A 21,549-nucleotide genomic window follows, 5' to 3' on the forward strand; every position below is an offset into this window, starting at 1 on the left:
GCCAGTTCGGCCCGTTTGGTTTAATCCCAAACGCTCAGACATGCAGCTGTCATGAGTTAGTTGATATTGTGTCTCTATGACAAACTTGAAGTCAGTGCTCAACAATTATTTAATTAGTATGAAAACCGTAGTTAAACGTTATCTGTTCCCTTCTGCCTTAGGCATACACCATGATGCTCTCTCTCACCGATAAGGACCCTCTGCAGCCATCTTCCTACAGCCCTTCCGCTATGTGGCACAGTCTGGCGCAGGCTGCCAGTGAAACCAGTCTGGTCCAGTCCTTTAGCCATGTATGATGTTTTCCCTTGACCTTTCAACACCCAAATTGTTTGACGGCGCCGGGAGCTCTTGGCAGAGGCTGCTGATTGAACCCTTTGCCCTATCTGACCGCTAAGCAGAGTCGTTGTCAATATAGCCAAACAAAAACTGAAAAAATGTCAAAATCAGCAAAATACCGTCATGAAAGTAAACATTTCTGTTTTCTTAAACAACCCAGACCAGGATGATTAATGTATAATGATAACTGTAAATGTCGTTATCCTGCTGAAAGGACATGTTTTGCTGTGGGGTATGGAAGATGTAGCGTTGTGCAAAAATCACAAGAACATCACAAGAGTATCTATAACACATTCTACCTAATTTCTCTTTGACACCTAAGCGGAGGTTGGCTAGCATCTATTACAAATACGCATTCTTTATGATAACACGGTGGGTAAAAGTAGCAGCCTCATATAAAAATGAGTTCTCCTTCACTTTAGGTCAGAGATTTTGTAATATAACTGGATAACTTTTTTTGTTGATCAACATTCAGAACCAGACTGGTTTTACACCAATTCTGTGCAGTAAAAGTGCTACACACAGGTTTTTACCGACAGGTTTTTACATCCTTTGTTCTCGATTACACCACCTGCACTATCTGTGATGGAATATAGATTGATGTCTTTGTACTGGAAAAAGAAAACGGTTTTTGGTTTTGTTTAAAAAATAGAAAAAAATGTGTTAAGTCTGTAAAGGTTATACAGTTTTCGAGCATTGAATCTTAGCCAATAATACCAGTTCTTACCCCGAATGCTAGTTGTTCGTTTTTCTGTGCTTGTGTGTGTTTTGATTTTGGACAATCATTGTTTTATTTTATGTTTTCTTTGTTGGTGTTGTTATTTGCTGTTGTATGATCAGAACTATATTTATTTCTTGGTGAAATGTAGATTGTTTACTGAATAGCACTGTTCTTAGTAAAGGTGAAGGGGGGATTCTTGATTGGCTAATCCCAGAATTCACAGGGACTTGTAGATTACACTTGAGTACCAGATAGTATTAAAAACAAAGAAAATCACTAATTCGCGCTTAAACTAAATATCTTTTTTCTACTGTTCAGCTTTTAAAACGAAAAAAAGCTATAAAGTTTGAGACATGTCCATTGTCTATAAATGCATGATTGGTCTAGAAAGAACTTTATTTACAGTTGTATAAAAGCTTGTCTGTTAAGTTCATGTTAATCCACTGTGCCAAATTTATTTTCCTGTTTTGAGGCACCAGCTTTTTTTTCTTCCTTATTTTGTAATAGATTATAAAAAGTAATAAGCAAGTTGAGGTACTTTGTTGTAATGCTTTCTATAATGTAACTGTTATGCATTTCAATTCAATGCTGTGAGCGGAACAAAATAAGAAATATAGAATTACAACATGGATTGATATGGCTTCTGTTTTTGTCTCTATAGATATTCCACACAGTTTATGTCCACTTTATATATCGATTTAATACAGCCCCCTCTGAGGAGTAAACATTTGGCCCAAATGTTGATTTATTAACAGAAAACCAGTGTATCACCTAGCATCTAAAGTCTCCCTTTCGGAGGGGGGGGGGGACTTTAGAGAGTTTTTTATACAAGCTTTGGCTCATATATAGAGGTAGAAGAAGAAAGACGGCTTGAGAGAGCCTGAATGTGGTAGTCAAAGCAGGAGCAGGAATGCGTCCTCTGTTTTTGTGTCCATTTGTTGGACATGATGGATGAGTTGGGTAGATGTGATAATCTGCCTCATTACTCAAATGCTTAATAAGAATTCTCAGCCTACGTGGGTGGACATTGTGGCTGGGAGAGCTGAGGAATCAGCTGCTTTATTGTCCAGAGGGTGACTGGGGAGGGGGGACTGGAGACCTGCACCGGAGGCTGAGGATGGCTGGTGTTGCTGCATCGCATATACATTGCTCTTGCCCCCTAATGGTGGGGGAGTTTTTTTAGGGCCGGCTGTCAGCCCATCCTGGCACAAATCAACGTCCAGCTTTGATGGGGTCAGGGTTGGTCACGGAGTGTTGATGAGGTCACCGAAGGAAGTCCAGCCAACTTTGATGAGGTCAGTTGCTCATGGTAGTGACTGCTTTAAAAGAATGAAATGGAACTCCTAAAATTCTCGGATACACACACACACACACACACACGTACATGCTTCTTTAGACACTTTGCGGCATCACACCACCACTTGTTCACTCTGCCTTTGAAACCCTACAACAACTAGGTGTAGCAGAGGTGAGATGAACCCTTGTAGAGCTGGTGGATGAAGGCCACCTGTGGGACATGGTGTCCACCTTTCCTCCACCTATAAACTGTTCCAGGTACACTGGGCCAGCATGAACTTGGCTGCACAAAGATCCCTCTTCTATACTCACTGTACGTCTTCATCTACAGCGTAACACTTTTGGATGAATAAAAATGTCTTGTTTCAGGAATTGTGTCTGTCTTTAGAGCTCCCCGCATTTCTCAAAAAGCAAAAAATGTTCCTGCCGAACAGCTGCACCGGAATGCTTCCCATACTTACTAATATTATAGATTATTCTATTAATCCTGTGTTAACTACCACTTATCACTAATCAGTGTTTAGGTTTATCTGTAATGTTACAAGCACTGCACACGAGTATTTCTTTTTAGGTTTAATGTGTCCCTATGGGCCATTTATTATATTGCACCATATAGGCATTTATAATATATTTAATTTATGCTTGCATTTCATAAAATGTATTATTTGATTGTGTTCATTATTTAATGGGCTGTGTTTTGAGATTTTTTTTAAATTTATTAATTTAATTTTTTATCATTTTTACAGGATCCTTCATTTTTACAGTTGGGCTGATGATCTTTTGGAACTACAAGATGGTACAAGATTTCCTAACTCAGAGAGGAGCAGAACACTGGTGGCTCCTATTTTACTTCCTCAGATTATATTCTCACAGCAGCCTCTCTCTTTCATTTTCTTCATACTAGTTCCTGGAACCCTCTCTGCTGGCTTTACATGTTTCTGTGGCCTTCCTTGCATAGGGGAAAGCTGTAGTGTCATGAACTGCATTAAAGATACCACAGTTAGATGTAAAAACAATTGTAACCTTCAAGAGAATTTGAGTTGTCACTACAGCAAACCAGAGGAACTTAGTCAGGACAGTGAGGATCCCTCAGAATGTTGTAGGAGCCAAACTCTGATCTGTGGACGCAGTTTATGGTAGAGACCTACACCAAAGGGTCACAGACTGATTGCCTCCCCACCCACACGTCAGGGAGACAGAGCTTTTCACCTGTAGGCCTGAGAAAGGCAGGCTCTCCTGAGATGATGGAGAATGGCCTCTTCGGAAAAGTGGACAAGCCTCATGAGACAAGACCAGATCTCAATAGGCAATGTCATATCCAAAAGAGCATCACCCCCATATAAACAATAGTACCATACATTAAGAGCATCAAAGAATTGAAACTCAAGCAGGCTGGCATATGTATTAAATGCTATTCTTCAGGAAATCCTCTTGTAAAAGATGAGAAAGTCCAACTTCAATGTCAAGCATGCAGAAGCAACAAGTGCGCTGCCCCTCGGCTCCACAGCGAATCAGGGTCGATTAGAAAACGTTTCATAGCAGGGCCTCATTTGGGTCAACTTGACAGGTGATATAAGAAAAATGTACAGTAAAGCAATTTAATTTTAGCTTTGTCCTTGTGGGAGGATGATCACATTCAGCAATGAGCACTTTCACAGTGTTCTTCCTCTCCGCAGGAGCCGATTCACAGTTTCATCTCTACACAGGACAAAAACGAAATATTCATTTACAACAAACCTTCTAAACTCATTTACTGACTTATTGTATGTGTTATGGATCTTCAAAATATTAATTTAAATATATATCCTGTCAACTCCCTTTGACTTAAAGGTTATTACATTTGTACATGTGTTATCAGCAGATCAACCACACACTCACGGAGTCTGTAGCAACCAAGTCAACAGTCTAGTTTACTGAGATGGGGGGGGCAAGTGGAATATGTGCAAATTTCAAGTATTTTCTGTGGTAGCAAATTACTGTTGCCTGTACCTTTATTAAGAGTGATTAGTGACAAGTGAAAGAAGAAAGGAGTCTAGACACTAAACAGCTTGCAATCCCCAGCGGCTCCACATTGAATTTCATGTGCTGCATAATAAAGCATGGAAATCAATCAGTATGAAATTCTCTCGCAAAGAAGAAGTGACGGTGAATGATTGGTTTGTGGTCCTCAAAAAAACCTCCAGGTTCAATGCATTTAAGAAATACATTTCTCTGAAGGACAGCGTTGTTTTTACATATGTAGCATACAATTTCCTAAATCTCTAGATCGGTTTAGGATGGCAGCTGGCAGTTCTTATTAAAATATAACGGGGCTGTAAAAGATACAGACCAAACATTGCCAACACATTCAGTTGGGTAATTTGTGAAAATAAAAAAAAATAAAAAACTGTGTTGATTTAAAAACACTATTGGGTTTTTTTTTTTTAAAAAAAAAAGGATGTAGGGATGTTCAACCTATATCCTTTTTTGAAAAAAAAAAAAACATTTTCTGATACTATACTTGAAGTTAACTTATTCTGGCTACAGTTAATATATTCCAACACTGAATAGTAATTACATTAAACCATTCAATATGTATTCATAATAACAGAACAAATTCAGAATTAAGCATCTTAATTTTAATTTATGGTTCCAGTTAATGACGGTTGTCTGTCCCCTCTCGGCTGTGAGGGGACATAATGTGAGGACATCTGAACAAATTGGCCACTTAACCGACCCATCTTCATTAACAGCAAGTCATCCTTGCTCCTGTCTCCCTCTTGCGAGGCAGTCAGGTGCGACACAACCTCCAACCAGGCCAGGTTGGGAGGACGATGAAGGCTGGTGATTTCGGTGGAGCGCCAGCTCGAACCTTGCGCCATCTTGGCTTCAGTGAGGCTGGCTGTTGGTTGTTTAGGATTGATTTTTTTTTTTACACCTAAAACAATATAATTCCTTTTTTTTCGTTTCACCGCGCTACTCGCTTTAGATAACCGTAAAATAGCGGTAAGCTGGATTTTAGCGGTTTTAGACAGTTACGTTGCACCATCTACTGGCGGGAAAATGGGATGCATCTCCCGAAGCATGTGTGTGTGTGTGTGTGTGTGTGTGTGTGTGTGTGCGTGTGTGTGTGTGTGTTGGGGGGGGGGGGGGGGGGGGGGGGGGCTAGCAGTGATGAGGTGAATTAACATTTTGAGAGAGTTATTGTGTTATGTCTTCAGAGAGATGCAGTATAGCCTCCATGGCAGATTAAGGGGGTGGGGGTGGGGGGGTCAATAGGTGGATAATAGGCTAAAAATGGAAATGACTGATTCCCCTTCAACTTGACACTAGTAATGTGTTGTGTAGTTTTTTGTGAAATAGTATAATATCAACTTATATAGACAATTTCCTGATTATTGTCCCCTCCACTTGTGAGATATCCAGCCCTCTGTAACGAGTCACGTGGTGCCAGAAAAAAAGCTAGCAATGTGTTGAATTGAACCATAATGTTGTCCTCGGTCATCTTAAAAAGGCTTTTAATTGTTACCTTGTTTTTAATTGTTATTGGAAATGTTAAAATTATTCCATCTTTTTTCCATCTTATTTGTGAGGAAGTGTTAGTAGGTTCCCTCATCATCTGGATACATAATTATTTCTATTTTGGAAGATTGGTCGGTGGAGAAAGCCAGTGTAGACTCGTCATCGTCCTCAAGATCAGGCAAGTCATCAGTAGATATTGAGCTTAATTGTGGAAGGTTGAACATTTCCAGCTGTCCTTCATCCTCTTGCTCTGGTCCGTGTGCTGCTGCAGCCTTTACTACTTCAAGAGGACGAGGGCAAACAAAAGGTAGATGGCTGGTAGCTACGTCTTCTTTCTGGATTGGTTCTTGAGTATCTTCTGATGTTTCTGTCTCAAGCACCTTCAGATTTTGCACAATTCCATCTTGTGGCAAGGTCTCCCCTACTTTCAAATTGATCTCAACTTTGTTCTGGTCCACGTTCTCCAAGGTTTCAATCTGAAAGCTGTGCCCTTCTTGCCCCTGAGATAACTGACCATCCAATAAATCTTCAGAGAAGTTCTGGCTGTCAAAAGGCTGCATCATCTTTCCCCTCAAGGACGACGAGTTGTGGGTGTCATTTTCTTCAAATGTTGTCTCTGAAAAGTTGAATTCTTGACCTGCTCCTAAAATTAAGTGAACATTATTATCAACCCAAGCACACATAATTTACAGATGCATCTCAGTAAATTACAATATTCCCCCCTAAGTGTTTCAATTCAAACATGAAACTCATTTAAATTAAATAATTTCAGAGTGATAGAATTCAAGTGCTCATTTCTTTGAATTTTGATGGTTATTTCTTGCAGCCAATGAAGCCAAAGAATTTGAATTTTTCAGAAAATGTGAATGGTTATTTGAGGAAAACAAAAATATTTTAACATCTGCCATTGAACAACACAAGACACAACACCAGCAGATGACCTGGCTCCTGACACTGTGACGAAATAGTCAACTTTCTGATGATATTCTAATCTAGGGAGAGCATGCACCTGTACATGAGTCAGATCACAACGTGCTCACCTTTCCCTTCCATCTGGAGTCTTCTTTCCTGGGCTTTTTTACGAATCATCGCCATACCTGCCAAGGAGCTTTCAAGTGATCGTCTTTCTCTTGTTTCCCATTCCTGCCTCTCTTTCTGCTCCCCCTCAAACCCTCCCGCTGCCCATGCCTCTGCACATGCCCTCTCTTCAGGGAACACAGGCCGTTCGTCAAGAAAGGTCAGATTTTGAAGTTGCACAATCACGGTCTTTCTGTAGTTTGGGATGTTTTTCACCACCTCATTTCCTATTAGATTTAGCACCTTAAGATTTGGCACGGCCTGAAGAACAGTGAGGATCTCTGGATCATATAGAAGATTGTAGGACAGGTCCAGTACGCTGATCGCCAGACACTGACTCAGATGCTGTATATCACCCACAGTCTTTAACTTATTGTGAGCAATCTGAAAGGTGTTCAGCTCAGGAAGACAGGAGATGTGCTCTATAGTATATATGTAGTTATTTGAGACATTCAAGGTGTGGAGAGACTTTAAAGAGGAAAGGTTGTCCAATTTGCGAATGCGGTTTCCCTGAAGGTACAAACAGCGGAGCTCAGTTAGGCTGTCCAGGTTTTCAATGAACTTAAACCTGTTGTTTTCCAACCAGAGACACTTCAGTCCTGTGTACTCTTCCAAGTTCTCAATGGTTGAGAAGTCATTAAAATGCAAGTATAAAGTGTCATTCAACCTAGGACATAAGTAAAGGTTGAGCTGCTTACAGTGATCTCTCAGGAATTTTTTTGTCATTTTTGACCTTTGGTTATTGTGTTCTGTTTCTGGGCTGTTTGTCATTATGGGCTTGTCTTCTTGAGTTTCATCTTTTCCGAAGGCATCCTCCCCTTGTGAAACCGTTGTGGGACGTCTACATTCAGACTGATGATTTGGTACCATTTCTTGACTCATTTGGATTTTTGCAGTAAACTTTCCAATAAAACAATGTAGAGAAATTCAGCATGATCCAATCAGGGTAGTTGTAATTCAACGTAACAGAGTTTATTGCTTTGAATCAAAGATGTTTTGACCTTTGATCATTGAAAGATCAAATGTCAAACTTGGGGAAGGGATTGTGTGCACAAACTTTTCTTTATGAATTCCCCATTTATTTGGTTGAGTTATAAATGGTAAACAATTGAAATTTCATTTATTTCCATTGGGCAGTCCCTGATACACCTGTCAACCCTCTCAGCAGGGTGGTAGTTTGTAGTAGCTTGAAGGTATCTAAAAAAGAAATCCTTTTCAACAGACCATGCTTCTGCTGCAGTTGCTGAAATGAGGAAAATGTATACCGTAGTTAGTGTGGAGATCTATATTTTACAGTCTAAGTTCCATCTAGTGAAGCCTCCATCTGTAATAAAGGGGGTAAATGATGGAATGATGGACTTGCAGATATCTGCTATCACTCCTTCGATCTTGTTGCAGATGTCAAATACTAGCTGTGATGACTCCAGTGGACACATGTGTCAAAGTTGTACTACGATTCTGGGCTCTAGAGAACCTAGAAGTAGGCCGATGCCTGTCAGACCTGCAAACAAAACAAACCATTGAGCCAAGCCCAAGCTGACCTCCTGCAACCTCTCCTGATGCCACAACTCCCCTAGTCCCACATTTCAGTGGGTTGTTGTCAGAGGCCTGCCTCCAGATTGAAATAAGGCCATTTTTGCCATTGTGGACCACTTCACAGAGATGGGCCACTCTGTGTCCACTTTGCTCTTCAACCATGTCTTTCGCCTTTGTGGTATTCCTGTGTATGTGGTCTTACATAAAGGGTCCTAGTTTGCCTCAGTGTTCTGGTGGGCGTTCTGCAGTCTCTTGAGAGCCACTGCCAGTTTGTCAATTAGGTACCAACGGCCCGAGTAAGAGGATAAACCAAGCAATTGAGATGGCCCTCTGGTGCATGGACTCTCTGAACCTATCCTCTTGGTCCCAGCAACCAAGGTCAACCTGTTCCACAAGAGCCAAGTGGTGCCTGCTGCTCCACCCCCACCTCCCCCTCACCTCATTGATATAGGACTCACTTATACAGTGGCTTGCATCATCCACTCTTGCCAAGGGCAGCCAGTACCTTGTTGACTGGGGTGGGTACAGTCAAGAGGAAAGATCCTGGGTTCCTGCTTGACATATTGTGGACTTGGATTTCATCCGTATTTTACTTGCAACATCCAGCACAATTGGCCTGGACTCTATAGACCACCTGTTGCTCTCCCTTCTAAAGCCCTTGGACTCCCTTTCTGAGGAGGACCTAGACCTCGGATGTGGAAAGGAAATAATTATTTTTATGGTCATAGGTTTATCTTTCTAATTCTGGCTGATGTCATTTAAAAATCATCAATTTGTTGTTCTGTCAGGTTTGGTTCAAGTTCTGTTTAATATAAATAATTTAAAATTCACATTTTTTAAAAACAGCTATATTGAAACAGAAAAAAATGAGAAAAGGGACAGTGAAAATGTGTTTTACACAACATGTATGTTTTTGTAAAATTTGCTAAAAGGTTTATTCCATATAAACAGTTCCAAATTCAATATGAATAGTGAACTGAATTGAGCTGGAACCCCTGGGGTATTTGTGGAAGTGTTTTTAAGCTTTGTGTATAGCAATAATTTATCAATCATCTGATGCTAAGATAGAGTCTTTTGCTAAAAGTTCATTTCATTTATACCTTTTTAAGTAAATATTTATTACTATATATTTCTGCCTTTTAAAAAAAAAAACAACGGAATCCTCTTAACATTCTCTCCTGACTCTAGCAGAGTGTCACACTGTTGCCTCTTGTGTGGTGCTGGCCCTGGCCCTTCTCTTCTTCTGTTCCTGACACTGCATCAGGTTTCTCACACACCGAATCAACAGAGCTTGACACAGACATGGAATGGTTCTCTCCCCAGGTTGGAGCATTGAGGCATGTGGGCTGAACTGGGGGCCAGCCACCTACTGCCTCATTGATGAGAGACCCACTTCTCTGTCTCAGCAGTGACCGCCCTAGTGCCAAACCCTGTTGGTGGCCTTCAAAGCTTCAACAAAGTAGAATTACTGTAATATAATAATGATAATAATCACAGGAGTTTTTACATGGTCTGCAGTATTTAATGTAATACAATGAATACGGATCAATTGTCATTTATTCTGTTTATATATAATACAGTATATCTGACCTATAAATTACCAACAATTATTTTTTTTAAAACTGCCAGTTTCAGGAGCAAAGGTAAAAATGTGCCCCATAGACTATTGAGCTGTAATGTGGCCCTGTTGTGCTGTGGAGCATGGTCACTGTAAAAGAGCTGTGTCTAAGTAATAATAAAAGCTCAATATTTAATCATATGTGCGCTTGATATTTAATCATATGTAGACATTTAAGGAATTGTGTTAATTTAAAATATATCAATGACAACAGTAATCTGTTCTCTTTTCATAAGCTAAGCGTCAACCTTTTGATAATGTTGATGTTGACATTGTGTGTGCGTTGGTCTGTAGCTCCGCCCTCCACCCATCAACCAATCAAGAAGCCAGGAGCATTTCGGCTTCCGGGTTGCCAGTTACCACTGAGCCTCCGCTACGACCGTTTCAAATCACAAAAATCTGACGTTAAACCTATTGGACTGTGTTATAATTCTCAACAACATCATGATAGAGCCAAAAACAAAACAAGGGTGCGTGTAGGAAATGCCTTTGAAAGATGGAAGAAGAATTTGAAGACCGACGCCGACGTTGCTAATGTATTTCTGGACAGGTAAGCTTCAGCTAAGTTTGTCTAACGTAATTCTACTTAATGTAGGCACGGACGATACCAAAATTCTTTACAGTTGAATAACATTATGCATGCTCGTTTATAGTACGCCAGCGCATACGGAGGTGGGTCATCACATTGATTAGTTAATAATAAGACCTAAAAACGGTGACTCGTCATTAGCAATGCATTATCCTAACGTGATCCTCAGGTATTATGCTGAGACACTCTGGGGAAAAATCCCAACATTATTACGGCCATTATAGCAAACCAAAACACGAAATTGGGCAAATGTAAAAGTTCTCGCTGGATCCGGCAACCTAACTGGCAACCTCTACTCTGGGGGCGGGGGTGGGGGATTGCTTTGACCGCAAACTTGCATATTGTTCCTTTAAACTATTCTTAAATGTTACTGTGTTTTTATTTCTTACTAAAAAAAACACTTACTTCCATCTTATTTGGGGTGAATGGGGTTAGTAGGTTCCCTCATCATCTGGATACATAATTATTTCTATTTTGGAAGACCGGTCGGTGGAGAAAGCCAGTGTAGACTCGTCATCGTCCTCAAGATCAGGCAAGTCATCAGTAGATATTGAGCTTAATTGTGGAATGTTGAACATTTCCAGCTGTTCTTCATCCTCTTGCTCTGGTCCGTGTGCTGCTGCAGCCTTTACTACTTCAAGAGGACGAGGGCAAACAAAAGGTAGATGGCTGGTAGCTACCTCTTCTTTCTGGATTGGTTCTTGAGTATCTTCTGATGTTTCTGTCTCAAGCACCTTCAGATTTTGCACAATTCCATCTTGTGGCAAGGTCTCCCCTACTTTCAAATTGATCTCAACTTTGTTCTGGTCCACGTTCTCCAAGGTTTCAATCTGAGAGCTGTGCCCTTCTTGCCCCTGAGATAACTGACCATCCAATAAATCTTCAGAGAAGTTCTGGCTGTCAAAAGGCTGCATCATCTTTCCCCTCAAGGACGACGAGATGTGGGTGTCATTTTCTTCAAATGTTGTCTCTGAAAAGTTGAATTCTTGACATGCTCCTAAAATTAAGTGAACATTATTATCAATCCAAGCACACATAATTTACAGATGCATCTCAGTAAATTACAATATTCCCCCCTAAGTGTTTCAATTCAAACATGAAACTCATTTAAATTAAATAATTTCAGAGTGATAGAATTCAAGTGCTCATTTCTTTGAATTTTGATGGTTATTTCTTGCAGCCAATGAAGCCAAAGAATTTGAATTTTTCAGAAAATGTGAATGGTTATTTGAGGAAAACAAAAATATTTTAACATCTGCCATTGAACAACACAAGACACAACACCAGCAGATGACCTGGCTCCTGACACGGTCACACCCAGTGACGAAATAGTCAACTTTCTGATGATATTCTAATCTATTGAGATGCACCTGTACATGAGTCAGATCACAACGTGCTCACCTTTCCCTTCCATCTGGAGTCTTCTTTCCTGGGCTTTTTTACGAATCATCGCCATACCTGCCAAGGAGTTTCCAAGTGATCGTCTTTCTCTTGTTTCCCATTCCTGCCTCTCTTTCTGCTCCCCCTCAAACCCTCCCGCTGCCCATGCCTCTGCACATGCCCTCTCTTTAGGGAACACAGGCCGTTCGTCAAGAAAGGTCAGATTTTGAAGTTGCGCAATCACAGTCTTTCTGTAGTTTGGGATGTTTTTCACCACCTCATTTCCTATTAGATTTAGCACCTTAAGATTTGGCACGGCCTGAAGAACAGTGAGGATCTCTGGATCATATAGAAGATTGTAGGACAGGTCCAGTATGCTGATCGCCAGACACTGACTCAGATGCTGTATGTCACCCACAGTCTTCAACCTATTGTGAGCAATCTGAAAGGTGTTCAGCTCAGGAAGACAGGAGATGTGCTCGACAGTATGTATGTAGTTATTTGAGACATTCAAGATGTGGAGAGACTTTAAAGGGGAAAGGTTGTCCAATTTGCGAATGCGGTTCTGTTGAAGGAACAGACAGCGGAGCTCAGTTAGGCTGTCCAGGTTTTCAATGCATTGAAGCCCGTTGTTTTCCAACCAGAGACACTTCAGTCCTGTGTACTCGTCTAAGTTCTCAATGGTGGTGAAACCTTTGAAATGCAAGTATAAAGTGTCATTCAACCATGGAGATAGGTAAAGTTTGTGCTGCTTACAGTGATCTCGCAGGAATTCCTTAGTCATTCGTGGTCCTAGGTAATTTTCTTTTCTTTCTTTTTCTGTGATGTGTATCATTATGGGCTTGCCTTCCTGAGTTTCATCTTTTCCAGTGGCATCCTCTCCTTTTAAATCCGTTTCGGCACGTCCACATTGAGACTGATTATCTGCTACCATTTTCTAATCCGTTATTTCCTGGATTTTTTTAACTTAAAATTCCAAATAAAAAATTAAGCAAAGTTTTCTGTGTATTTGAAGGTTTAAGGCCACAGAATTCACTCCGTTTGTCGCTCTGACCCGAGTCTGTGTTTACAATTGTTTCCCAGGCAACGGCTTGGTGGCGTCAGAGAGTAAACGGAAGTAGATTCTTGTTCCGTGCCGGACACATTTAGCTGTTGCACACCGCTGTCAGGGAACAACATGATGTCCTCTGTCTGCATAATGCGTCGCTGGACTGTAGGAACGCAGTTTTACAAGACTTTTTGCAGGAATATTTCATTATCACAGGTTCGGGAGAAAAAACGATGGGAAAAATCGTACACACTATTAATGGCGAGGAAGTTAAAGCTCGACGGACCGCCATTACCAAAGCACAGGTGAGGTTATCCATCAGCTGTGGCTTCATTTTCAATTGATCTACAGCTTCACATGGACATTAATAACACCCCTACGCCAACCAAGCAACGAATAAAGTATAGCTTCCTAGATAAAAGGCTGTATTGCATGTAAGCGTTAGTAGAAGGTAGAAATAACATTGTACTTTGGTTATGCAGGCGGAAATGTGTGTGTCGGCGGGGAGGGGGTGTTAAGAAAAACCCTGTAAATATATTTAAATTAATAAATATTTAAAGAAATATGCAGCATGTTATTGTTGCAGATATCTCCTTCAGGTAAAACAGGGTCGTAATAGAATGAACACTCCTTTTCAACTTCTCTTAGGGAAGTTTTTTTAGATGTGAATTTATCAGTAAGGATGAAACCTCTCGTCTTCCATCCTTTTCAACATTTACAATTTAGTCATTTATCAGACGCTTTTATCCAGGGTGATTTACATTGAGAGACACTATGACCTATGGAGTACAAGTGCAACAGAGGGCTTTGCGAGTCAACGCAGGCAGCCAGTGGCGCTCCATCAGCAGATCCTCAATTGTTGGCCTTGGGCATGCTGGTTGCCTGATAAAGATAAACCTTTTTTGTCTCATCTACAGTCAATGAAGTGTATTTTTTATACCTACATGCAATAGCAAATCAAAGTAGTACGTACACATCACATTCATTTGAGAAATCCTGACACCTGTCCAACATAACAACCAACCAGTCCCTCTTTGGAATCTCAGACTAGACAGGACAGTTATCTCTTATAACATTTTGGGTCTCATTTCAGGTCACAGAAGCCTCACTGGGATTACAATGCAGAGGTCCAGGCCTTCAGCAATCGTCTCAATGAGAGTTTCTCCCTTGAGCTGCTGAAAACAGCTTTTGTCAACCCATGTTACCTGCAGGCAGAGCTTGCAAGGAGACAGGGGTTAGGTTTGGACGTTGACACCACTGCCCTTCATCTCAAAGATAATGTTGAGCTTAATATAAAGGGAGTGGGGTTCACTTCGAGCTTCCTGGCAGATTTTTGCAGGACCAGCTTTCCAAAACTGCCGAGCGAGGCAGTAGAGAGCCTTATTAGCCATCTCACCAGTTCAGCGGTAGTGACCCAGGTAGCCAGGAACCTCGGCATAGAGGACCTGACAATGAGTGGAGACTTCCCCATCCCTGAAGAAGTACTTCATGCTACATTCATGGCAGTGGTTGGTGCGTTGCTGGAGAGTAGCGGAGCTGAACGAGCTGGACTATTTGTCAGGGTAGGTTGCTTTGAGTGGGTAATATGGGTTAAAATTTGTATTTAGAGTTGATATATTTACTCATTGTTTGGGTAAGAATGGGCGTTGGCATCTTTTCTTCTCATTATAAAATGTCTTTCGTTAGGATTTTCTGGGAACTCAGCTGATAGGAAAAGATCTGTTTGACATGTGGACTGTTGTCAACCCCATGGGAGTGCTGGTAGAAGAACTTACCAAGATGAATGTCCCTCCGCCAGAGCCTCGTCTCGTCAGGGCTGCTGGTGCCAGTACTGTCCTACCGCTTTATTTTGTTGGACTGTACAGGTATGGGTATCGTGGTTACAGTTCATTGAACAATATTTTAAAAAGTTTTTAAATCAAAGTTAAAAGAATGTTTCCTTGCAGTGACAAGACGCTCCTTGCTCAAGCTCCAGGGGAGACCACGATAGCAGCGGAAGAAGAGGCAGCACGTGTCGTCCTCCGTAAAATCTACGGCTACGCGGAGAACCGCACACCAATTGACTTCTGCAGACCTCGGCCTGAGCAGCCTTTAACTCAGTCTGTCAGCAGCTAAAAACATGATGTATCAAACTGCAATAATCTTCTGGAGTGTGTGTAGCTGAGGGAATAAAAAACCTGTAAAAGGTAACTATCCAATTGTCTGTAATAAAGGATCAAAATACAATAATCTTTTGTGCTATGATGTTTGAAGTTTTGTGTTGGTATGGGAGTGAGAGCTCTTCAAACATTTGTGGTGACACAAGAACACATCATCAATCCTTGTATTTCAGGAAGCTTCTTGCTGTTTCAAATCCAGCATCTCCAACTTTTTGAGTGTAATTAGAGCAGTAATAAAGATGATTAGATCAATCGTGTTGTATATCGTTATAACAAGAATTGTCTTCCACGACTACACGACTAAAATCAATATTTAACGAAAGTAAACAAGCAATAAAACAACATTAAACAAGGAACAACTTCTAAATAATTTAAAACCACAGTAAAAGAATCACTTGTCAGAGTTCAGTGTTACAGAAGTCAAGTGGGAGAAATTGTTCTTATTTAAAATTTGTGTTCAGCACACACCTGGGGTTCATTTTTCACAGACGGTAATGGTAACTGGCTGTTTTTCTTTTCTCTCCTAATGGTATATAATCCTCTAAGTAGAAAGACAGCAGTGATAAGTGAGAAGTAGCTTGCGTAGACGATGAACTGCAAGTAAAAATACTTTGTTTTAATACAATAATAATAAAAATAATGAATTCAGTGGTTATTGGTCCAACTACCTACCTGAGGAATGATGCCAAGGGCCAGTCCCCCACTGTCAACCACAATAGACGTTAAGATTGTCTGCAGAACCAAGGCTCCAAAGGTGTTTGCTCCAAAGACCAATGCATATCTTTCCATCGTCAGTTCAGTTGCAATGTGGAACCTAAGACCAACATTTAGTTACTTTTTGTTTGTCCCTGATGTCCTTTAATCAGGTTAAAACAAACTCTCATCATATAATTTCCTTACATAGCTATTGTCATCAGCACCATGTACAGGCATTTGAAGACAATATAACTGGCATAGCTGATCCAGATGTTGCTGCTGAAGGTCATAACAAAGAGTGCCACAGAACAAAGTCCAGAAAATCCCGCTAACGCCAGCTCTCCCCATTGCTCCCATCTCTCTTCCCTGTAGCCAATACCATAGACGGAAGCTGTACCTGCAACACAAATCTGGATTTTTAGATTTGAAATAACAGCTGAATTAACAGGAACCGTTGAGATTTGCCATAATATACCAGTCCTTTTATCACACCAGTCAAAATACCGTATCTACATTAAATATATAACCCTAGCAACATTCTAGTTACAATAAGAATTGAGCCATTTTCTTAACATATGTCATTTGTGATCTGTTGTTGTGTACCCTACTCAATATACTGGACACTGCCTCCACCCCTCCATTGTAAATGCTGGAATTCTGAGAAGGTTGCACATGTTCCCAGAGCACCTGCAGGGTAGAGAAATCAAATGGAACAGCACTAAATATTGGGCTGGTTTGATATTTAATCAAATCTGTCAAAGTAGTTCATCCTTAGCTAATAGTAAAATCCAATTGATTTGTTTTTACAGAAAAACAAAGGCATTGATGCTATTGATGCAGACAGTCCATGAGTTGGCAGAAGCTTCGTGAGGACCATGCCCAGACATAGGGAGTTCATACAGAGACGAGGAGGCCACGCACACTACTGAGCCTAAATTTGACTTTTTTTATGGACATTACATCAAAAGTGACACAAAGTTAGATCAGTGTGTTTTTCCACTTTAATTTTGAGTGTGACTTTAAATCCATTGATTGATTGATTTCCATTCCATTGTGTGCTTTTGTAGTTTAGATGGATGGATGGATGGATGGATGGATGGATGGATGGATGGATGGATGGATGGATGGATGGATGGATGGATGGATGGATGGATGGATGGATATTTGGATGTATATTTATATATTGGAAAATTTTAATTCTGAAACTGACCTGTATAAAGTTTACTGTCTGGTTGAAGCCACAGGAGGCCATCACCCACCATAGTGACCAGTAGAGCAACTGTTTGGAGGCAAAGCACTCACGGAAGTCCCTAATCATCTGGAGGAGGACTTTCCCACATGTTTGTGCTTCGGCCAACTCCTGATGGTCCTCTGTCTTCACCCCTGCCTCCTCTGATTCTTCTGATCTCTCTTCTCCTTGGAAATCCCCTGTCAACTTTCTCTTTCGATGGAAAAACATGCTCCGCTGTGGCATTGGCAGGAAGAAGGAAACTAAGAGCGCAATTGCGATGAGAATGAGGGTGAAAACCAAAGCGTCATTGTATGACAGGAGCTCCAAGCTAAAAAGCAACTGGCCTAACACCGAGCCAACAGAGTACCCTAGGAGCTGAACACTCCGAATGTAAGAGGTGGCCTTCCGGTACTTGTTCAGATCTACCATACTGTAATGACAAAAATATTCAAGTCAAGTTTTCTGAAACAATCAAAACACCAAGTCCTGTGTTACCACACCTGTAGATGTAGGAGTAATAGCCAAGATCGCTGGCTGTTGCCACCCCAAAGAAGAACTGCGATACTTGCATTCCTGGAACATTTGTTACCCAGCGAATTGTGGCCATGGTGATGAAAAGTGCCATACACTGCAAGATCACTATAGGTTTATATCGCAGCCAGTCAGTCAGGAGGAAGACTGGCACCTGTACAGCCAGGAATGAGTAAGTCCACACTGGGAAGATCTCATTGTTCACCTGATAAGATTGACACAAAAAATAAATAAATATATGTGAGTGACTTTGTTGCTTCACATTGCAAAACTGTTTAGGACGAAAAACCTCAGTTGAGTGTAGAGTGTACATATACATACATGCATCTTGAAGAGAATTTGTGTTTATCTTGTTATCATGTGTTCCATCATATGTTCCTGTCTTCTTTTAGAAGTACTTTAGAAGTTAGGCATGGTAGAATCATTAGCAAGTGTAATAAAGATCAGAGATATTCCTTTGACAGGATTGTTGTTTTGACAATTGTAATCTCAGGAGAAAATCAGGCTGGAAGTGGTAGACCCCCATCGTAAACGTGACAGCATAGTTTACTGGTGTTGATAAGTTCCTCTGCAAGAAGGTGAACTTTAAACTGGCCATTGTGGGAGACAACGGAGAACAAGGACTGTGTCAGCATCCAATGGGACTGGAAGAAGAAGATGAGGTCATCCAAGAAGAAGGACTGGATTGGACGGAATTAGCATAAATAATTTACATATGTGTTTCTATAAAAGATTGGGTCAAAGGATAGTTGGGTTGTCAGACTTTATAATGGACTCTGTTATTGTAGGGTTATGAACTGGCCCGGGGCTCTGTAATATTTGTATCTTGAATTGGTTCTAGTGTTAAATACATTTTGAAATTGGCATTATTCTTCTTGAAGTCTTCATTCAAAGAACACACGGATTGGCAGTGACACACGAGAGGTATTGCGATCCAACAATTTGTGCCCATAGTTAGTGCATGTCGTCGGTGCAAGTCCTGCGTAATCTTTACTCATTTTCTCCAGGCGCTCATAGAGGACTCTGTCCAGTGCGACTGTCTGCCTAGCCATTTTCCTGCCCTTTGGGTACATCAATCTATTCTTCCTGGTAACCCCTGCATTCCCCCTTCCACTTCCCTATTACAGTACAGATGTGGACCCAGTTCTCCAGCAGTGGTGGAATATGATCCATCCATGTCAGCATATCATTAAACACAACAACAGGAAATGGGTATGTTTCCTCTTTCTCAAGTTGTCCCTTTAATTTCCACTGCCTTAGACGCCCTCTTATTTCTTCGAAAGTCAATCACTATTTTTATCATTTTCCAGATATTGAGCTCCAGAAATTGTTCTTTTATCTCTTTTCTGCAGTACTGTAGAAACGACTGTGGTACGACTCTGTCTTGAGAAAAACCTGTATTTGCCTGACAAATTGTGTTCCATTCTATAAAAAGTTTAAAATAATTTAACTGAACTGATGGTACCTTCATGTTTATCAGCTTCTTAACAATGATGCACAATTGAATCACATTAAAATTTATCTAGCCATCATGATAAAGAAATCTGAAGCAGTTAAAAATGTAAAGCCTTTCTTCTTTTAAAAACACTAAGAGTACACTGAAAGTGGTCCTGTAGGCCAGAGACAGCATCCCTTCACTTCCCTTTATCTTGGCAGGGAACTGTCGGCAGGGACCCGAATGATGGACATGTGGTGGAAAAGGCCAGGGTGGGAGCAGCTTTGTTAGGTTTCTTTAGCAGTCAAAGTTTGAACCTACTGTAATCATTTACCAGGTTCTAATTAGCATGACCTGTGGAACCTCAAGCTATGATTAACTTGTCCGAAAAGACCCACTACATGAACAATTAAATACATTTTAAAATGTAATTTTCCACCAATCAGATAAAGGTTCATCATGGCCCTCAAGTCCGATGACACGTGCATTTTAACTTCCTCACTTTTACATGGTATTTCTCATACATGGAATCTAATTCAGTTACAGGGAAACGGTTCATCGGAGCACATTTATTGCTTCCCAACAGCTCTGGGAGATGGGGAGGTACACATGGCACCACAACGAACTGTTGAAGGCAGTAGCTGACAACATCAGCACAGGGATCCAACTAGCCAAAGACCAGCTTCCAGCAAGGTGCAGTACTACCTTTATCTGGGCAGGAGAGAAGCCTCCATATCAGCTAAAGACCTCAATAGGGTCGCTAGCCTTGGCTCATGACTGGCGACAGAAGTTGGGCCTGTTGACACACTTAAAGTTTTCCACAACGCATTGTCATCACACTCAGGCCAGACTTGGTTTTAACCACTGGGCCAGGGCCACAGGGGAATCTGGGGCACCACCTTCCTTACAAGAGGAAACAAAACTACAAATTCAGTTCTTAATGCCAAGTTTACCCACTAGTGTGTATCTACATGCAAAACGAATGATACAAACTACGATTCTACCAAATGACATTCATTCACCAGTGAATAGGCATAATAGGTGTATGCAATCAAAACTCAAAGGAATAATATTATGATCAACTAAATATGAAGGACAATGATTCTGATGCAAAATATAGACTCTAAAGAGCTAAAAATGAATCTATTTTATCAATAACATTAGGTCACTTTACTGAGTGATTTGTTTTATCTTTCTTAGCATACATACCTGTTGAGCTGTCAGGTTCTTGTCTGGTCCTGTCAGGTATGGAACCAGAAAAGGCTCCATGGGTTTAATTGTGCTGAAGAATCCATATATGCACAGTATGGAAGTTGGATACTTCCAGTTTTTCCTCCATGTTCTTACTGGTTTCATTCTCAGCTGTTTTTTGTTTTCCTAGTGTGATCGTGTGTGATCCTTAAGCAGTCTAAGTTTTAAACGGAGTTAATAAATCACCTAGTCATAATCAGCAGGACCATTGTAAAATGGGTAGCTCAAGTTAAGCATGATTGTGAATAATAAATGTCTGATGTCCTTGACATATGGAGAGATAAAAAAAATGATGAGCAAGGTCTTTTGTTTTTTTGTTTACTGTTTTAATACCAACAGATTAATGTAAATTTTAGTAAAAAATATCTGAAAAAAAGTGAGGAGGCGGAGTTTTGGCCTCACCATAGTGGGATTTATGATATCACTTCCTGGCATCAGGCCACAATCTGTTGCTATGTTAGATGTCACATGTTGTCGTGCACCTTGCTGTCTACATTGCCAATTTTCGTATCGCTTGCACTTATCACTCAATTGCCACTCTTTGGTATCTTAATTTCCCGTCGTGTATAAATATAGTTATGATTCTGATTAATAATGAATCCAAAGCTGCAAATTGTATCAAAAACCTGGGACTTTGGACATGTCTACACCTTTGTTTTTGCTCAATTAACTTTCAAATTACCAACATGCTCAAATTTAGATTAATTTAATAGAAGACCTTTTTTAACAGAGATAGGCATTTAATGACAACTGGACACAAAATCAGTTCTCTGTTCTATCGAAAGGCAACTACAGGAAGCAAGAGGCTGGATTAGTCCAGTTAATCAAATGCTGCCAAGGTGGGTCTGCAGGTACTGAAGACCCCCAACAGAGTACTGATGGCAGGTCTTCTCATAGTGTAGTTTGGCCAGGACCAAAGTCTGCTCCAAACTTAGCATGCTCTTTCAATCAACCTGTGGAGCCTGGTTCTTTCCTGTTCACAACATGCCTCTCCTCAACACACCACTGCATAAAAGACTACTTTCATACTACCTTCCACAACTCCACTGTTGTAGAAAGTTCTGAGCAGTGGTCTGCACACACTGAAAGCTTTGAGCCCCCACTGCGGGTACAACAGGGGCCAGTGTTGTTTCCTGTTGTGGGG

General features: G+C 40.8%; 5 protein-coding genes and 1 long non-coding RNA gene across 12 annotated transcripts in view; 3 read left to right on the forward strand and 3 right to left on the reverse strand.

Moving 5' to 3' along the window:
• Positions 1 to 1,692, forward strand: part of mecom (MDS1 and EVI1 complex locus) — a 67,605-nt gene extending 65,913 nt beyond the window's left edge. For all 5 annotated transcript variants that reach the window (XM_029844065.1, XM_029844067.1, XM_011618072.2 and 2 more), the window contains one exon: positions 162 to 1,692. In XM_029844065.1, coding sequence (XP_029699925.1) covers positions 162 to 296 — 135 coding nt within the window. In that variant the 3' untranslated portion in view covers positions 297 to 1,692. The remainder of the gene's footprint in view (positions 1 to 161) is intronic.
• A 4,238-nt stretch (positions 1,693 to 5,930) lies between these two features.
• LOC115251492 (dynein assembly factor 1, axonemal-like) lies at positions 5,931 to 7,986 on the reverse strand. The gene is made up of 2 exons (XM_029843926.1): positions 6,895 to 7,986; positions 5,931 to 6,497 (listed from the first exon to the last, which is right to left on the reverse strand). Exons 1-2 carry the CDS (start codon positions 7,811 to 7,813, stop codon positions 5,932 to 5,934), a joined length of 1,485 nt encoding a protein of 494 aa, XP_029699786.1. The 5' UTR covers positions 7,814 to 7,986; the 3' UTR covers position 5,931.
• Positions 7,987 to 10,419: 2,433 nt separating this feature from the next.
• Positions 10,420 to 15,331, forward strand: mrpl44 (mitochondrial ribosomal protein L44). 3 transcript variants are annotated; one of them, XM_029843928.1, is made up of 5 exons: positions 10,420 to 10,635; positions 13,319 to 13,407; positions 14,196 to 14,664; positions 14,789 to 14,967; positions 15,049 to 15,331. In XM_029843928.1, exons 2-5 carry the CDS (start codon positions 13,361 to 13,363, stop codon positions 15,215 to 15,217), a joined length of 864 nt encoding a protein of 287 aa, XP_029699788.1. In that variant the 5' UTR covers positions 10,420 to 10,635; positions 13,319 to 13,360; the 3' UTR covers positions 15,218 to 15,331. The 3 variants fall into 3 exon arrangements, with proteins under 3 accessions (XP_029699788.1, XP_029699787.1, XP_003977056.3); XM_029843927.1 differs by lacking the exon at positions 10,420 to 10,635 and adding an exon at positions 11,498 to 11,615; XM_003977007.3 differs by lacking the exon at positions 10,420 to 10,635 and having other exon boundaries at positions 13,164 to 13,407.
• On the reverse strand, positions 11,106 to 13,131 carry LOC101069246 (dynein assembly factor 1, axonemal-like). Its single transcript, XM_029844125.1, has 2 exons — positions 12,076 to 13,131; positions 11,106 to 11,671 (listed from the first exon to the last, which is right to left on the reverse strand). Exons 1-2 carry the CDS (start codon positions 12,986 to 12,988, stop codon positions 11,106 to 11,108), a joined length of 1,479 nt encoding a protein of 492 aa, XP_029699985.1. The 5' UTR covers positions 12,989 to 13,131.
• An 86-nt stretch (positions 15,332 to 15,417) lies between the features above and the next one.
• slc19a3a (solute carrier family 19 member 3a) lies at positions 15,418 to 20,738 on the reverse strand. The gene is made up of 7 exons (XM_003977006.2): positions 20,364 to 20,738; positions 17,689 to 17,924; positions 17,168 to 17,618; positions 16,566 to 16,644; positions 16,162 to 16,354; positions 15,934 to 16,075; positions 15,418 to 15,855 (listed from the first exon to the last, which is right to left on the reverse strand). Exons 1-7 carry the CDS (start codon positions 20,508 to 20,510, stop codon positions 15,706 to 15,708), a joined length of 1,398 nt encoding a protein of 465 aa, XP_003977055.2. The 5' UTR covers positions 20,511 to 20,738; the 3' UTR covers positions 15,418 to 15,705.
• LOC115251493 (uncharacterized) lies at positions 18,598 to 20,368 on the forward strand. The gene is made up of 3 exons (XR_003890053.1): positions 18,598 to 18,643; positions 18,847 to 18,931; positions 19,376 to 20,368. It is a non-coding gene; the product is annotated as an uncharacterized lncRNA (long non-coding RNA).
• Positions 20,739 to 21,549: the final 811 nt, after the last annotated feature.

Source organism: Takifugu rubripes, chromosome 11 (genome assembly GCF_901000725.2).
Source record: "Takifugu rubripes chromosome 11, fTakRub1.2, whole genome shotgun sequence".
In the NCBI taxonomy this organism is placed as follows: Eukaryota; Metazoa; Chordata; class Actinopteri; order Tetraodontiformes; family Tetraodontidae; genus Takifugu; species Takifugu rubripes.

Excerpts from the sequence above, each read along its gene's own strand:
- LOC115251492 (XM_029843926.1), bottom strand. The coding sequence starts at position 7,813 with ATGAGTCAAGAAATGGTACCAAATCATCAGTCTGAATGTAGACGTCCC. Across the intron at positions 6,498-6,894 it reads ACTCCAGATGGAAGGGAAAG|GAGCAGGTCAAGAATTCAAC; the intron begins GTGAGCACGTTG and ends ACTTAATTTTAG.
- LOC101069246 (XM_029844125.1), bottom strand. The coding sequence starts at position 12,988 with ATGGTAGCAGATAATCAGTCTCAATGTGGACGTGCCGAAACGGATTTA. Across the intron at positions 11,672-12,075 it reads ACTCCAGATGGAAGGGAAAG|GAGCATGTCAAGAATTCAAC; the intron begins GTGAGCACGTTG and ends ACTTAATTTTAG.
- mrpl44 (XM_003977007.3), top strand. The coding sequence starts at position 13,232 with ATGATGTCCTCTGTCTGCATAATGCGTCGCTGGACTGTAGGAACGCAG. Across the intron at positions 13,408-14,195 it reads CCGCCATTACCAAAGCACAG|GTCACAGAAGCCTCACTGGG; the intron begins GTGAGGTTATCC and ends GTCTCATTTCAG. Across the intron at positions 14,968-15,048 it reads TATTTTGTTGGACTGTACAG|TGACAAGACGCTCCTTGCTC; the intron begins GTATGGGTATCG and ends GTTTCCTTGCAG.
- slc19a3a (XM_003977006.2), bottom strand. The coding sequence starts at position 20,510 with ATGAAACCAGTAAGAACATGGAGGAAAAACTGGAAGTATCCAACTTCC. Across the intron at positions 16,355-16,565 it reads GGCAGTGTCCAGTATATTGA|GTACAGCTTCCGTCTATGGT; the intron begins GTAGGGTACACA and ends TTTGTGTTGCAG. Across the intron at positions 15,856-15,933 it reads CCCTTGGCATCATTCCTCAG|TTCATCGTCTACGCAAGCTA; the intron begins GTAGGTAGTTGG and ends TTTTACTTGCAG.